Below are 15,000 nucleotides of genomic sequence, written 5' to 3'. Positions count from 1 at the left end.
CTTGGAGCACGTTGAATCGATGAATTATCTGCCAGCACCGCTGCTGTTGCTGCTGCTACCGTAGACCTCACTGGCCACAGAACAGATGCAAACAAACCTCCTCTTGACCTCCACCCTCTGGGCAGCTGACCTCAGAACAGTGAGAATCAGCCCGGTTCCTCCGGCTGTACAGCAGCCAGTAAAAAAGGTGCACTTTTAGGCATGTTTTATGAAATCCCGCTTCAATGGGATCACCTGGTCAACCCCGCTGGGCCAGTTTGTGGTGCAGCCATCCCTCTCTGCCACGTAGAGCAGTGGAATTGGAGGGAGCGGACCTCTTGAAGTCCCCCCCCCCCCCCCCCCACACACACACACACACACACACACAGCGCTCCACAGACAGGCTCTGGCCTGCTCACAGCCCCTTTTGTCTCCACAGTGACAAGTGCAAGTGGTCTGGCTCTGTGAAGATTCACCCTGTCAGAACGGCTGTGAACCAGAGGAGGGTAAGAGGTTTTCCAGAGGGGGGCTGAGGGTGTGGTGTATGTGTGTGTGTCAGTGTGTGTGTGTGTGTCTGTGTGTGTGTGTGTGTCAAGGGGGAGATAAAAAGCATTGCTGGAGGGGCTGGACCATTCATCTTCTGTGTCATGTGTGTGTGGTCATTACTGCTCCTCAGGCGGGGTTCGACTCGCTGTGAGGCTGTTATTGCACTTTGACATGAACATGACCACGGCTGGTGTTTACAAAGCAGCACCAAAGCAGCGCAAAAAAGAATACAAAAAGCAAAGTTATACAAATACATTATTTAAGTGCATTGCATTTGCATTTTGAACAGGTTAAGAGCCTAAGCCTGTCTTTACAGTAGGAGTTCACTGGTGTCTTACAGTAACATCACTGCGCCTCAAAAAAGCCCAGGCCATTCATCCTGCCCACCTCGTCCTCAGACAAGCCACGATGATATTGGCTAAGGGTATGCACATAATGCTATACAACTGATGCGGTCACCTGAATAACATGAATAATCAAAGTCAGCAAACAGTGACTGGCACCTTCTCTGTGTACTAAATGGCTAGACCTTGTGACCCAACTCAACTGTACATGGGACAGCCGTCTCAAATAATCTTATCTATATTCCTTATTGTATTATTGCATTCATGTAGGCAGACACAGACACACCAACCCACACACACACACCAACACATACACACGCACAGACATACCAAAACACACACACACACACAACACACACACACACAGTTGCCCTCTCACCCACTCACACACACACTCTTTCCCTCTCTTTCCAGCCTTACCCAGAGAGTCCAGGCCAAACTGGTCCTGGGAGACAGCCAGTGGGGGCTGAACACACACAGTCATCTTGGGGTTCTGCACCACGCTCCGACTCTTCACTTTGATCTGTGAGGAGCAGATGTAGGGAGAGGAGAGGAGAGGACACGGAGAGGGGCTTGAGTAGGGCAATGAAATATTGAGAAATATGAGATGGAGAGACATCGACAACCAGAAACAGAGTGGTAAGGGAGCAACACACAGAGAGAGAGAGAGAGAGAAGAGAGAAGAGAGAGAGAGAGAGAGATGGGAGAAGTGGTGTATTGCAGGGAAGAGCAGAAAGAGAGAGAGAGAGAGAGAGAGAGAGACGTGGAGGGTGGGAGTGAGTAGGAAACAGGACAACATACACAGACAAAGTGAAGGGACGGTAAAAGATGGCAATGAAATATTGGAGAAAAATGAGATGGACAGACATTGACAAACAAAAAAAAAGAGTGATAGAGCAGATTACACAGAGAAGAAGAGAGGGACAGATTGGGGAAGTGGCATTTTGCAGGGAAAAGGAGAAAGAGATGGAGTGAGAAACAGGGTAACACACAGATAGGTCAAAGGGATGGTATGGGCGGGCATGTGTAAGGCTGCCTATCTATGAGGACCCTTCAGCCAGGCTGCTGTATAATGACATATAACAGAGAACCATCTTCATACCTGGACAGTGACGGAAGGGACAGTCGCACCATTGATCTCTGGGAGGAGGGCTTGCTGTGGTATGAGAGAGAGAGAAAGAGAGAGAGAAAGAGAAAGAGAATAGAAAAATTAAAGAGGGGCACAGAGATAAAAAATCTAAATCTAAAAATCTCGTAAAATGTAGGGTACCATTGTACCGGTCTACACTACTGTAGACCAAAGAAATGTGTGAGAGAGAGATTGACCAAAATGAAATGCTGGCATACCGAGACTGCATCCAAATCCGTGGAGACAGAGGCTGTGATTATCAGTTCATCCTCCATGTCCGCCCGTGGAAGGATGTCTGAGAGAGAGAGAAAGTGAAGAGAGAAGGAGAGAAAGAGTGTGAGACACACAGCGTGTGAGAGAGAACGATGGCCATGTTTTGAGTTGCGAGAGGTTTTCGAGAGCGAGGGGAGAAGCGCATATTCTCAGGTGCTGGCGGCGAGCAGGCCTCTGTTTTCCCATCCCGCTCCCATCTCGCTGGACTACTCCCTCCCCTCAAAGCCCCGGCAATAAAAACGCAATCCTCCCCGGAGGAGGGCGGAACGCCGAGGCCAGACACCGCCGTAAATTCACACGGAGGTGAATCTCCCCCCCCCCCATGTCAGAAAAACACTGAGCACTCGAAGTTCGCAGAACTTTATTAAGGATGACGGGGGGAATCTGAGCCATGAGTCAAACTGGACACAAAGGAAGACAGAGAGAGAGAGGGGGGGGGGGAGAGGGAGAGAGAGAAAGAGAGAGAGAGAGAGAGAGAGAAAAAGAAAGAGAGAGAGAGAGAGAGGGGGAGAGAGAAAGAAAGAAAGAAGAGAGAGAGAGGGGGAGAGAGAGAGAGAGAGAGAAGAGAGAGAGAGAGAGAGAGAGAGAGAGAAAGAAAGAAAGAAAGAAAGAAGAAAGAGAGAGAGAGAGAGAGAGAGAGAGAGAGGGAGAGAGAGAGAGAAAGCAGAATGGTGGGGGTATAGGGGGTTCTCCGTCGCCTTCCAAACAGGTGGAGCCCTGATGCGCACGGCCCACTCTTCCAGCAGGCCAGAGGCCTATAAAATGCTGTGGTACCACCACAACACCTGGGCCAGGGCTCCTGTTACAGGCAGCCTATTTATTTAAGCTACCTGTGTAGGGTACTTGGCAGAGACATTAAAATGTGCTTGGGAAGGAGGGGAAAAAAACCTTTATGTTTGGCAATAAAGCAACGGCAACTGACTGATTGATAAAGTATGTTGTAGCTGACAAAGTGTGCAATTCTGGGAGTGATTTAGGCGTTCCAGATCGACCTCATGGTTTTGTTGGATGGTTTATGAACGTGAGCTATGCGTGCTGGCTTAACCTCAAGGGTCTGGGTCAGAGATCTTACAAGTTCAACCCCAACATATTAATCCATGCGTTTCTCACAGGCAATTCTGGACAAAGCAAAAACATACATAAATGTCTCTGCAGATGGAGACTCAGGCCATAAATGGGCACTTCATCCACACCGCTGTAACTTGCAATCTACAGCATTGACTTGAGCCTGACTGAAGTGCCCTCCACTCTGAAGCGACTGACTGACACCCAACTGCATTTCCGCGGCTAGCCGCCCAGCCTCACCCTGGGTCTTGGTGGTTTCTCTGATGATCTTCTGCAGCGTCCTCATCTCGGTGTCCACCTCCTCGTAGTTGACCTCCCGCGCCTCCACCTTGGGCGCGGTGAAGAAGGAGGGGTCCGTGCCCATGTAGGAGCACTGGAGGTGGCCCTCGGAGCTCAGCGTCACCACCAGGCCCTTCAGCTCCCTGGGAGGACAGAGGAGGAGGGGGGAGGAGAGAGGGATGAAGGGAGAGGAGAAGGATGGAGAGGGAGGTTAAAGAATCATGAATGCAACGACTCGAGGCAAGTCTGAGGTGTGCTGGAATTGAAAAGAAAAAAAAAGCACAGTAGGTAAAGGTATTCATTTTTGAAGAAATTTAATAGCAACTGAAAAAAAACATGAGAGGCAAGAAAAATAAAATAAAAGAAGAATAACAGCCTGACATAAAACTCGGCGGCCCATAGGAAGAGCCTGCGAACGCTCGCCTGAAAACGAGAGCGCTGGAAACGACTCCGGCCCCTTACCCCCGGACGGACAGACGAGAGGAAGAAAGGGGAGCGAGAGGAAGAAAAGGATAGCGTGAAAGCCCCCTGGCGCGCCCAGGAGCGGCACTGAGCGCTGGAGGAAACGCGCTGTGAAACCTCAGTCATCAGGCAGCCCGGGCAGGAGCCGAGACTAAAGGGGAAAACAGTGAACAGAGGGCGGGAGGGGCGGGTGCGGGGGGAGGGTGCTCCCGCGCCTCACGGATCGCTGCCCCAGAGGAAGAGGGCCAGGGCTCAGAGGGCTGGGCCGGCGGGCCGAGCTGAGCCGAGCTGCTAACTGTTTGCAGATGTGTTGTCTTTCCCAGCCAGGGAAGGCCGTAATTCCAGCAGAGGAGGCCCAAGGCAATGCCAGATCCCGCACCTGCATGGGAGGGCAGGGCGACTGAGGGGGGATAAAAAAAAAACTTTATGGCAGCTTCACACACACAAACACACACACACACAAACACACACACACACAGACACACACACACCTACATGCTGCTCCCAACGCACCCACTCCCCCCCCAAATACCCCAGACCCACCACCTTTTGGGGTTGACATCACCCTCTCATGACCTACCCATGACCCTCTATGGTCATACTCGACCTAACGCTGACACTTCCAGCACCTCACTGGCCCCCTTAACCCCAACCGTAAACTCCAACCACAACCCTCCCACCACTGATCCTGATCATGATTCACCCCACACCCCCGCCTGACCACAGCTTAATTCACCCACCACAACCTGAATGCGCAACCGAATCCTATCCACTCACCCAACCTAACTCACTCCCCCCAAGCTACAGTAAATGAAAGTCACCCCCCCAACCCCCCACCGCCGACATGGTCCACTTCACTCCCTTGCACTCTGATCATTACCAACCCGTGACTCACCCGAACCCAAACCGCAAATCTACCTTAATCCATTTACATTAATCCCGGTGAACTGTACCCTGGATGTGATCTGGCTCTCTGACTCTGCATCCCTTTTCGCTGCACGCCAGGCGCTCGCATTCATCCGGGGCCGCGGCTGACAACCACGCTCGCGGTAATCCCGGCTGACAGAGGGACCAGGAATCTGTCACCATGCTGTAAGGGGAGACCAGTCAGCGAGGTGCAGCGCTATACTTCCTTACTTTGACGGTGCGCACCACACCGGCAATCAGTTTGTGGTGTGGAGATTGGGTGGCAGCTGGAAGGGCTTTTAGACAGTGCGCTGTGAGGACTGAAGAGTGTGTGTGCGTGCGCGAGAGTTAAGAGTTCGAGCGAGGGAAGGTAATGAAATAGGAGAGATTCCCATCAGCAGGTTCATTAAGTGACATTTTAAACCCCTAACCACTGCACCAGGCCTCTCAGCCTGCTGACACTGAATGGCCACCGGCAGTGTTGTGGTAGACTAGCCCATACAGTGTATGGTGTGTGTGTGTGTGTGTGTGTGTGTGTGTGTGTGTGTGTGTGTGTGTGTGTGTGTGTGTGTGTGTGTGTGTGTCCATGTGCATGCCTGTGTGGGTTTTTCATGTGTTTAAGCTTACTTATGTGCCTTGATGTGTGTGTCCATCTGTATTTACATAAATGAATGCACATGTGTGTGAATGAATGTGGCTCTGTGAGTATACAGGAACACATATGCCAGGACACGGGCCTGCATGTGTGCATGGATACATGGTGCACGGTGTGTGTGTGTGTGTGTGTGTGTGTGTGTGTGTGTGTGTGTGTGTGTGTGTGTGTTTTGTCTTTGTATCCGTGTGGTTGTCTAGAGGAAGGAGTGCTGGTTCTGAGACTATGATCCAGAACTCTACGGAGTGTATGTATAGGTTGGTCTGTGTTTGTGTTTGTGTTTATGTTTGTATGTGTTTGTATTTGTCATGTGTGTACATGCCTGTGTGGGAATGTGTGTGTGTATGTATATGGGTTTGCACCTCCTGTTGCATGAGTACGTATTCGTCCAAAATGTAAGTGCTTTAATCTACTTTTGCCTTTGAAAGTGTATGCATGAGTGTGTCCAGCGGGAGTTTCACTGAAGTCCATGTGTGTATGAGTCTGTATATGTGTGTGTTTTGGTATGTGCTGTATATGTATGCGTGTGTGGGCATATGTATACATGTACGTGTGTGTGTGTGTGTGTGTGTGTGTGTGTGTGTGTGTGTGTGTGTGTGTGTGTGTGTGTGTGTGTGTGTGTGTGTGTGTGTGTGTGTGTGTGTGTGTCCAGTGGGAGGTGTGTTGGTTTAGAGTCTTGTGGCCCAGCTTGCTGTGGGGTCCCTGCCTCCCTGCCTCCCTGCTGCGGGCGGGCGGCCGGGCGGGCGGGATCGGTGCGGAGGCATCCTGGGCGATCTGGGTGGTAAAAGTGTCCAGCTGTGAAACGGCAGCGCTGGAACAGGCGCTAATTCTGGAGCCGTCCGAGGCCCCTGCGGTCAGCCCAGCCCTTTCATACGGTTCAAGTACAGCGGGCCCCTTAAGGAGCTTTACGAGGGGCCTGATACAAAAAGAAAAACAGGAGAAAAAAGTCCAGGGCGTGGCACATGGTAGACATTTTTAAATGTATTTTTACTTTTATTTACGAAAAGCTTTTATCCAAAGCCACTTGCTGGACTATCAAATGTTATCATTACAGCTGAAAGCACGATCTTACCGAGGAAGTGTGACTATCTCTAGGTAGAAATGCTTGACTGTGTGAATGTGTGAATGTATGCTCCACACAAATGAGACACACTGAGGTGTGAAATCTCTTTGTGAGTCTTGTGAAGCTAGACATACCTTACAATATTATTCTCGGGACAAGAGCCAAAAGAGAATATGGGCTATATGTGGGTGGCGTGTTTGCGTGCTGAACACTGAGCTTGAGAAAGTACACCAATCCAATGACTTGTGAGGGTGGCGGTAAAGGGATTACCCTAACCAGAAAAGAAAACAGCAGCGGAGAGTGGTGTTTCTGTCAAATTGCTGGTGGGTTTTAAGTGGAAAGTCAGCCTTGTTTTTGTCCACTTTGCCATCAAATTTAAACACGTTGTCGCTAAACACGTAGCGTCATTGCAAAGCACAGCCACGTCAGGCTACTTCTTTTGCCTACAAGGAGTGGAGGAAAGGTGGAATGTCAGCCAAATGTTAGCCTTCTCTAATAGAGGTGCCTGGGGGACAGATTGAACTGTTTCTCATTACAAACACATCAGCTTCATAAGACATAAATGGGCGTTGATCTGAAGTGCATCATTATTCATCAGTGTTTGTGTAACAATTGTGTAAAATTACGGCCTGATTACAGCCATTTTGACCATGATATTAGGTCCCTTATCTGTCTAGATTGGTTGGCTGATATAAAAGCATGCTAAAGTCATTTCCTGTGTGGTGTGGCTCTGAGAAAATGCATTTTGTGATCAGATTATCTAAACGATTAAAAATTGCCGTTTGCCATTTCTGATGTGGGAGTGGTTTGATTGTTTAGTGTTTTTGTGGGGAGAGTAACGTAGAGATAAAGAGAAAATGAAAGATGGAGAAATGAAGGAGGGACAGAGACTGAGAAAGAGAGATAGAGAGACAGGGAGATAAAATACAGAGTTTTGTGTAGAAGCACAAAGGTCAACACAAGCCCCATTCCCTCTGTTGGCTTGATAGGTAAAAGACAGGAGGCCCACCCATTTACCCACTTAGGGACAGAGTGTGTGTGTGTGTGTGTGTGTGTGTGTGTGTGTGTGTGTGTGTGTGTGTGTGTGTGTGTGTGTGGTGTGTGTGTGTGTGAGAGTGTGAGTGTGAGTGTGAGTGTGACTGTGAGTGTGTGTGTGTGTGTGTGTGTGTGTGTGTGAGTGTGAGTGTGAGTGTGAGTGTGAGTGTGACTGTGAGTGTGTGTGTGAGCGTGTGTGTGTGTGTGTGTGTGTGTGTGTGTGTGTGTGTGTGTGTGTGTGTGTGGTTGCACATCGAGGTCCGAGGCAGGTCGAGATCTGAGCCCGGCGCAAGGACAAAAAGCTCATTTTGGGACTGCTGACAGACACACTCTTTTAATGTGGAGCTAATATCAGTGGAGAGGAGCAGACAAAGCAGGAGCGAGTGACCCATGGAGGGGAGCGCCGCCGAAACGCCCCGCCAGCGGACCCTCCTCCGGCCCACGGCAGGCCCCACAGGGGTATCCGTTACGTTATCAGATGAGAAAGAATCCCGGTAAACAGTCACAGCAAGAGAAGAAAGAGGGGGAAAAGAGAGAGAGAGAAAAAAAAAAAAGTGGAAGAAACGCAAAGCGGCAGTGAACCCCCCCCACACACACACACACACACACACACACACACACACACACACACACACACACACACACACACACACACCCACCCACACACCCACCCCACCCACTTCCAGCTCCAATAGGAGGGGGAGGAGAATTCAGTGAATCTCACGCTCAGTTTTCAGGCGCGCTCTGGGGCATACAGTATGGACAGTAGGAGACTGGATGAGAGCACACACACACACACACACACACACACACACACACACACAGACACTCACACTCACACTAAAAAAAGTCAGTCACAGTCACAGTCACACACAGATACAGACGCACAGATACAGACACACAGATACAGACACACACACACACACACACACACACACACACACACACAGAGACACAGACACACACACACACACACACACACACACACACACACACACACACACACACACACACACACACACACACACACACACAGCAGCAAGCAACAGCAGCATTGCTGATAATGACAAAACAAATGGGGGTACAGATGGGGTTTACTCTATCATTATTTAAGGTTCTTTATTACTATAGGATGTGTACTGGTTCTGTGTTGGTGTTGGTCCAATACACTGAATGAGTCTGGAATTACTGGACGGGGTGTTGTGTTAGTCTTCACAGCTGAGGCAATGAACTGGGTTTATGTTGGTCTTCAGCTTATAAACACTTTCAGCGCTGGCCCAGTGGACTGTGAGTGTGTGTGAGCGTGTGTGTGTGAGCGTGTGTGTGTGAGCGTGTGTGTGTGTGTGTGTGTGTGTGCGTGTGTGAGCGTGTGTGTGTGTGAGCGTGTGTGTGTGTGTGTGAGTGTGAGTGTGAGTGTGACTGTGAGTGTGTGTGTGTGTGTGTGTGAGTGTGTGAGTGTGTGTGAGTGTGTGTGTGAGTGTGTGTGTGAGTGTGTGTGTGAGTGTGTGTGTGAGTGTGTGTGTGAGTGTGTGTGTGAGTGTGTGTGTGAGTGTGAGCGTGTGTGTGTGTGTGAGCGTGCTGTAAGTGAGTGCTGCTTGGCATTACGTGGTGCTCGGGAGAGAGGCCGAGCTCTCTGAAGGCTGGACGGCCCAGAGGAAAAGTGAGTCGGCCAAAGTGCAGCCAGGGCTCCCAGACACAGCGGGCCTCTCGTGATTCCTGCTAGACCAAGCTGAGGGTGCTCAGATGTCAGGTGGACAGCTCTGAGGGGAAAATGAGCAGCTAGCGGCTAAATAGGGCCCAAGTGTTCCCTAATTCCTTAATTTATGACAATCCCGACACCAGAGGAAAATCAGAGAGAAATGACCAAAACATTTGAGAGATGACATCAATGGAGGAACATGAGCTCAGTCAGCTCTCGCACACACACACACACACACACACACACACACACACACACACCACACAAACACAGTTTTATGCTTTGCTATATACTTACTGGAAGTTGGCGACCCGCACAGCCACAGGTACACAAGAGAGCTGGGCGGCCCACTTCAGTGTGACGTCCTGGTAAACCAGCAGCATGTTGTTATAATTAGCCATCAGCACGTTGGTCGTCCCCTCGCCGACTGTGGAACACAAGAGGTGGAAAATAAAAAGGTTTTGCCATGGAAAACTGCAGTACAAAACACAAAATACCAAACACTGGCGTCCAGAACGTGACCGTGTCAAATACATGGGGAACCTCAGCCAGGGGTTTCTCCCCACCCCCGCGTCTGGATTCTGGAGTCGGGGGGGGGGGGGGGGGGGGCGGGAGGTTCCAGAAAGGCAGACAGGCCAGTACCCTGGGCGCTCATGCACTGGGTGTGCCAATGAGCCAGAGCAGGTTTTAGGTGCCAGCTGCCTATGCAGTGATAAAGCACAGGGGTAAAGATGGCAGGAGTCACCATGCAGAGAGGGCCACTCTACAGGTAGTCACGAGGGCCAAAAGACCCCCTGTCCCTCGATGTGCCCGCAATGCTACTTCAAAGCCGACTCTCAGCCCTCGTTTCTCATTTTACACAAAAAGAACGGACTGCAAGGCCAAGGCTGTGGCCCCCCGTCCCCCACCCAATCCATCTCCCCCTCCCCCAAAACATCCTGCGTCTGTGGCCAAGTACCATAAAAATAGCTCTCGATCAGACGGACATATGGCAGTGGTTTTACTGGAACGACCTCACCTTGAGATGGTGTGCCTGTGTTTGTGTATGTGTGTGTGTGTGTGTGTGCGTGTGTGTCTGTAGTTCTGTGTGTGTGTTTGTGTGTGTGTTTGTGTGTGTGTGTGTGTGTGTGTGTGTGTGTGTGTGCGCGTGCGTGTGTGTGTGTCTAGACATCTGCATGTGCCCAGAGATGGAAGTTATTAAGATGGGAGATTAGTGCCACTGTCACGTGGATCCCAGATCATGTCCCTGGAGAAAAGGGTGGGCGGTGATGTGAGGAGGAATAGTTTGCAGAGGGAGAAAAGGTTGCCATATTGTTCTGAGCCAAGGTGAAACTTGTTAAATATACCAAAATGTCCTGCCACACCACGAGGCTCCAGCTCAAACAATGTGAGCTCCAACAGCTTGGCCGAAACTTGATCTAAAACAACTTAACCACGGTACAATGGCAGGAAACGGCTGTCCGTGGAGAAAACATTCTTTCAGCAAGCGTGACAGCTTAGAAAAGAAACTGCTGAGTGATGCAGCCTTTTCTTTTGGACAAAACAGGTTGCTAAATGCAGTCACCTGTGCTTCATGCCTTTACTCTTTTGTACAGTACTGTGGTTCGGACACAGAGACATATGGAGAGTCAATCAGAGTGCTTGTGCGTGTGTGTACACGTGAGAGAGCGTGTGTGTGTGAGCGTGACAGCAAGTGCAACATGACCATCCCATCAGGAGAAGCAGGTGCCATTAGTTTTCAGAACCAGCGCTGATGCTCTGCTCTCTCGCCTAATGTGTTACCTCCTCTTCTCTTCTCCTCTCCTCTCCTCTCCTCTCCTCCTCACACAAACAGCACTCGGCGGCCGCATAAGTGGACTCAGCTGGAGAGGGCTCCCGCTGGAAGTTATTACTGGAGCAACGCTCGGGGATTACCACAGACTACACACGCTCTGTTCTCAGAGGCATTCAGCCAGGTGAACACCCTGTGTGTGCAAGTGTGAGAGTGTGTGAGTGTGTGTGTGTGTGTGTGTGTGTGTGTGTGTGTGTGTGTGTGTGCAAGTGTGTGAGTGTGTGAGTGTGTGTGTGTGTGTGTGTGTGTGCGAGTGTGAGAGTGTGAGAGTGTGTGTGTGTGTGTGTGTATGAGTGTGTGTGTGTGTGTGTGTGCGTGTGTGTGTGTGTGTGTGTGTATGAGTGTGTGTGTGTGTGTGTGCGTGTGTGTGCGTTTGTGCGTGTGTGTGTGTATGAGTGTGTGTGTGTGTATTTATGAGTGTGTGTGTCTATGTATGAGTGTGTGTGTGTGTGTGTGTGTGTGTATGTGTGTGTGTGTGAGAGTGAGAGTGAGAGTGAGAGTGAGAGTGAGAGAGAGAGCCCCTTCCCGACTGTTTGTGTGTGTATGCTTGGGTGTACGGTCAGCACTATAAAACTATATCCACTTGCTGAGTCTCTGAAGCAATACTGCCTTGCAGGTTCAGCTCTCATGCTGCCAAGACTGAGGGAGGAGTTGGTCTGTGCTTGAGAGCTGTGAAGAACACATTATACGGAATTCATGCAGACTTGCAAAGACTTCTGTAAGCACTCTGTTGTTTTGCTTCGGACAGGTCTTTAGATCTATGCTAGTTAATATGGCCAGGTAAATCCTCTCTTCAGAGCCAAGTGTGTTAAGCCAGAGACACACCAAACCGACATCAAAGAACTGTTGAATCGCCTCACACCGCCTGAGTCTGGGCCAAAACGTTTCACTTGAACACACCGCTAAGACTGCAGCCAACTAGCTCATACGTTCTGCACAACGGCCAACTGGCATACATTCTGCGCCTGCGTGAGAAGAAACAAACCATAGACAAAGCAACGTTTGGTAGTATAGCTACTTCAAATCGAGAATAAGAAGGTGCAAATGGCACTGGCGTTGTCAGCCCTTGGTTTTTTGGTTGTGGAAGAAGAAAGTAAGAGGCAGAGGTGAAAAATAAGGAGAAACCGCACTAAATGGGTGAAATCATCGATACAGCGACAGGCTTAAGGAGTTTTCCCGAACCTGTATCAAGAGCTGGAGATAAATAAAACCTCTGATACATTTTTTTTCGCTTAGCTCTTTCCTGTTCAGTCCCTGTTAAGCCAATCAGAGTGATCACGCTCACAGATTGGCTCCGCCGCCGATGCAACATGCTTAATTGGCCAAAAAGCCACAGGGTTCCAATTAGTGCCAACACTGCGGGACACACCGCAAAAACGTAGGCCACAGACGCTCACCGACAGCCCGATAGTGGCCAACAGTCGACCATTGGCCTGGTGTGTCACAGGCTTTATGTTTGAGTTACCACTAGGTTAGGTAAGGGTGAGTAAGGGTTCTTAGTGTGTGATTTCCAGACTCTCAACTAATATGGCAGGTTTGGAACAGGCTTCTTACTGTAAAAGCCTGTTCCAAACCTGCCATATTAGTTGAGAGTCTGGAAATCGCACACAAACACTAATGGACTAAAACACTTGGACCACCTCCTGGCTCAGGGTTCAAGGGAGAGTACATCAGATGTCATGGATCACAAAATGTCTCATCTCATCAAAAATGTCAATCAAACAAGCCAGGTGTTTAGGTTCTTAAACTGTTCCTGCGGTGCACTAGAATATGCTCGTGGTGAACATCAGATAAAAAAAAGGGGGTGTGTGGTGAGGGAGGGGTGCGAGACGGCCTGGTCTGTCCCAGACTGGACACCGTACCTGCAGCGTAGGGGAGGAAGCAGCTGGAGTTGTACGTGTGTGTGTGTGTGTGTGTGTGTGTGTGTGTGTGTGTGTGTGTGTGTGTGTGTGTGTGTGTGTGTGTATGTGTATGAGTGTGTGCGTTTGTGTGTGACTGGACACCGTACCTGCAGCATAGGGGAGGAAGCAGCTGGAGTTGTACTCCAGCTTCTTCATGAAGCGGATCTGCCCATTGTCTTTCAGGCAGTACAGGTTCCTCTCGCCCAGCACAAAGATGGAGTGAGCCGACGGGGAGAAAGAAGGAATGACGATGTCCAGGGCTCCCTCACCCAGGATCAGTGTCCAGTCAGCCTGTGAGAACATTCAAAGCAGCATTTAACACACATTTGGTTATTTCATAAATATTTTGATTGAAAGGGCAAAAGAAAAAAAATCCATAACAAGATTGATAAGCAACGTTTAACAATGTTGGTTAGTGACATTTTCAGTACACCGAGAAAAAAAAAAGATCCCATTAATGAGAGCCACACGCTCTGTGGATTTTCTCTCTTTTTACATACAAATGAAGCCACTTAGCTCCCACACCATAGTAAACCCATCCACACACACTAAATGAACTCCATTCATGTCATCTCCAGCTCACCTGCAGTCTCTTCCCAGCACTCTTGCTCTGCTGCTCTCCCTCCTGCCTGGTGTCTGCGTCTGTGGCCACGGCCAGCGTCTCGTACCTGCGCCAAGAGAAGCCCCAGTCAGCTCGTTGAGGACAATCTGCAGACGCATGCTGGCGCATGCTGGCGCTTCATTTAAGATATACATTTATATATATTTAAATGTAAAAATGTGTATACATCCTTGTAAGTCGCTTTGGATAAAAGCGTCTGCTAAATGACTAAATGTAAATGTAATGTAAATATATACAATGTGCAGCCGCATACTACTGGTGCTGCCAAATTTTTCAAACATTTGCAGTTAATATCCACCCATCTGTTAGCTGAGCACAAACCATCCAAGACCAAATCAGCTCTGGCAGCCTGACGTGAGCCGCAAATGATTTTTTCGCCCAAATCTGGTAGCTGAAGCACTGGCATTGATAACCGTGGCCTGCTTAGTGTTGTGAACAGGGCCTGACAACTGTAAACGCGTTAGCCTGGCACCGCGCTATGCGCTGGATACCTTCAGCGTGACTGGGAGTGTGAGGAGAACAGAGCGGATGGTTTCGCTCTCTCTCTCTCTCGCCGCCGCTGACCGGTCGAGAGTCGACTGAGAGCGTGGTGCACGGAGGGCTTAAGCAAGCGCAGCTGAGGCCTGAGTTGCTCAATGTTGACCCGTCCAAACGCAGGGAGTCATTAACGTTCCATATGAGAAACATAAGTCCTGAAGGGCCTGATTATTCAGCGGCATGCGCCCTTAGTGTGTGCAGACATTCAGCGGGGCGTGCGGACCGGCCAGCCCACGGGGAGCGCTCACACTGCGTGTGTGTTTGCGTGTTTATGTTTTGTGAAAAATGTGAAGTTGTGTGTGTGTGTGTGTGTGATCTGCATATGTGTGAGTGTGTGTGTGTGTGTGTGTGTGTGTGTGTGTGTGTGTCTGTGAAAGTGTGGGAACGTGTGGCGCACATGTGTGGGGATGTGTGGGTGGCTGGGATTTTTTGGATGGAAAAAAAAAGAATTCTGAAGGAGTGAGACTTTCCAAAGCTATCATAACGTGAACGTGAGTAATGTTATGGAAACCAGAGGGAACAAGCCAAAACGAAGAGTGCACCTTTCTACAAGTACACACACTGACACACACACACGCACAGACAGGGGCAGCCATTTTGTTATTTCAATCAATACGCGGCATGTTTCAGGAGCGACGTGGCCAAGCATGAACCGTGAAAAGAAAAACACAGCTTCT

General features: G+C 49.7%; 1 protein-coding gene across 1 annotated transcript in view; it reads right to left on the bottom strand.

The window, feature by feature from the left end:
- bbs9 (Bardet-Biedl syndrome 9) overlaps positions 1-15,000 on the bottom strand; it is an 85,777-nt gene that overhangs the window by 53,229 nt on the left and 17,548 nt on the right. The window contains exons 7-13 of the mRNA XM_031576947.2: positions 13,748-13,832; positions 13,272-13,455; positions 9,730-9,859; positions 3,577-3,758; positions 2,217-2,293; positions 1,972-2,025; positions 1,291-1,392 (exon numbers count right to left, since the gene is read on the bottom strand). Of these exons, the coding sequence (XP_031432807.1) occupies positions 1,291-1,392; positions 1,972-2,025; positions 2,217-2,293; positions 3,577-3,758; positions 9,730-9,859; positions 13,272-13,455; positions 13,748-13,832 (814 nt within the window). The remainder of the gene's footprint in view (positions 1-1,290; positions 1,393-1,971; positions 2,026-2,216; positions 2,294-3,576; positions 3,759-9,729; positions 9,860-13,271; positions 13,456-13,747; positions 13,833-15,000) is intronic.

The sequence above is a fragment of the Clupea harengus genome, chromosome 11, assembly GCF_900700415.2.
Source record: "Clupea harengus chromosome 11, Ch_v2.0.2, whole genome shotgun sequence".
Classification (NCBI taxonomy): Eukaryota; Metazoa; Chordata; class Actinopteri; order Clupeiformes; family Clupeidae; genus Clupea; species Clupea harengus.
This window is presented reverse-complemented; position numbering and strand designations above follow the sequence as displayed.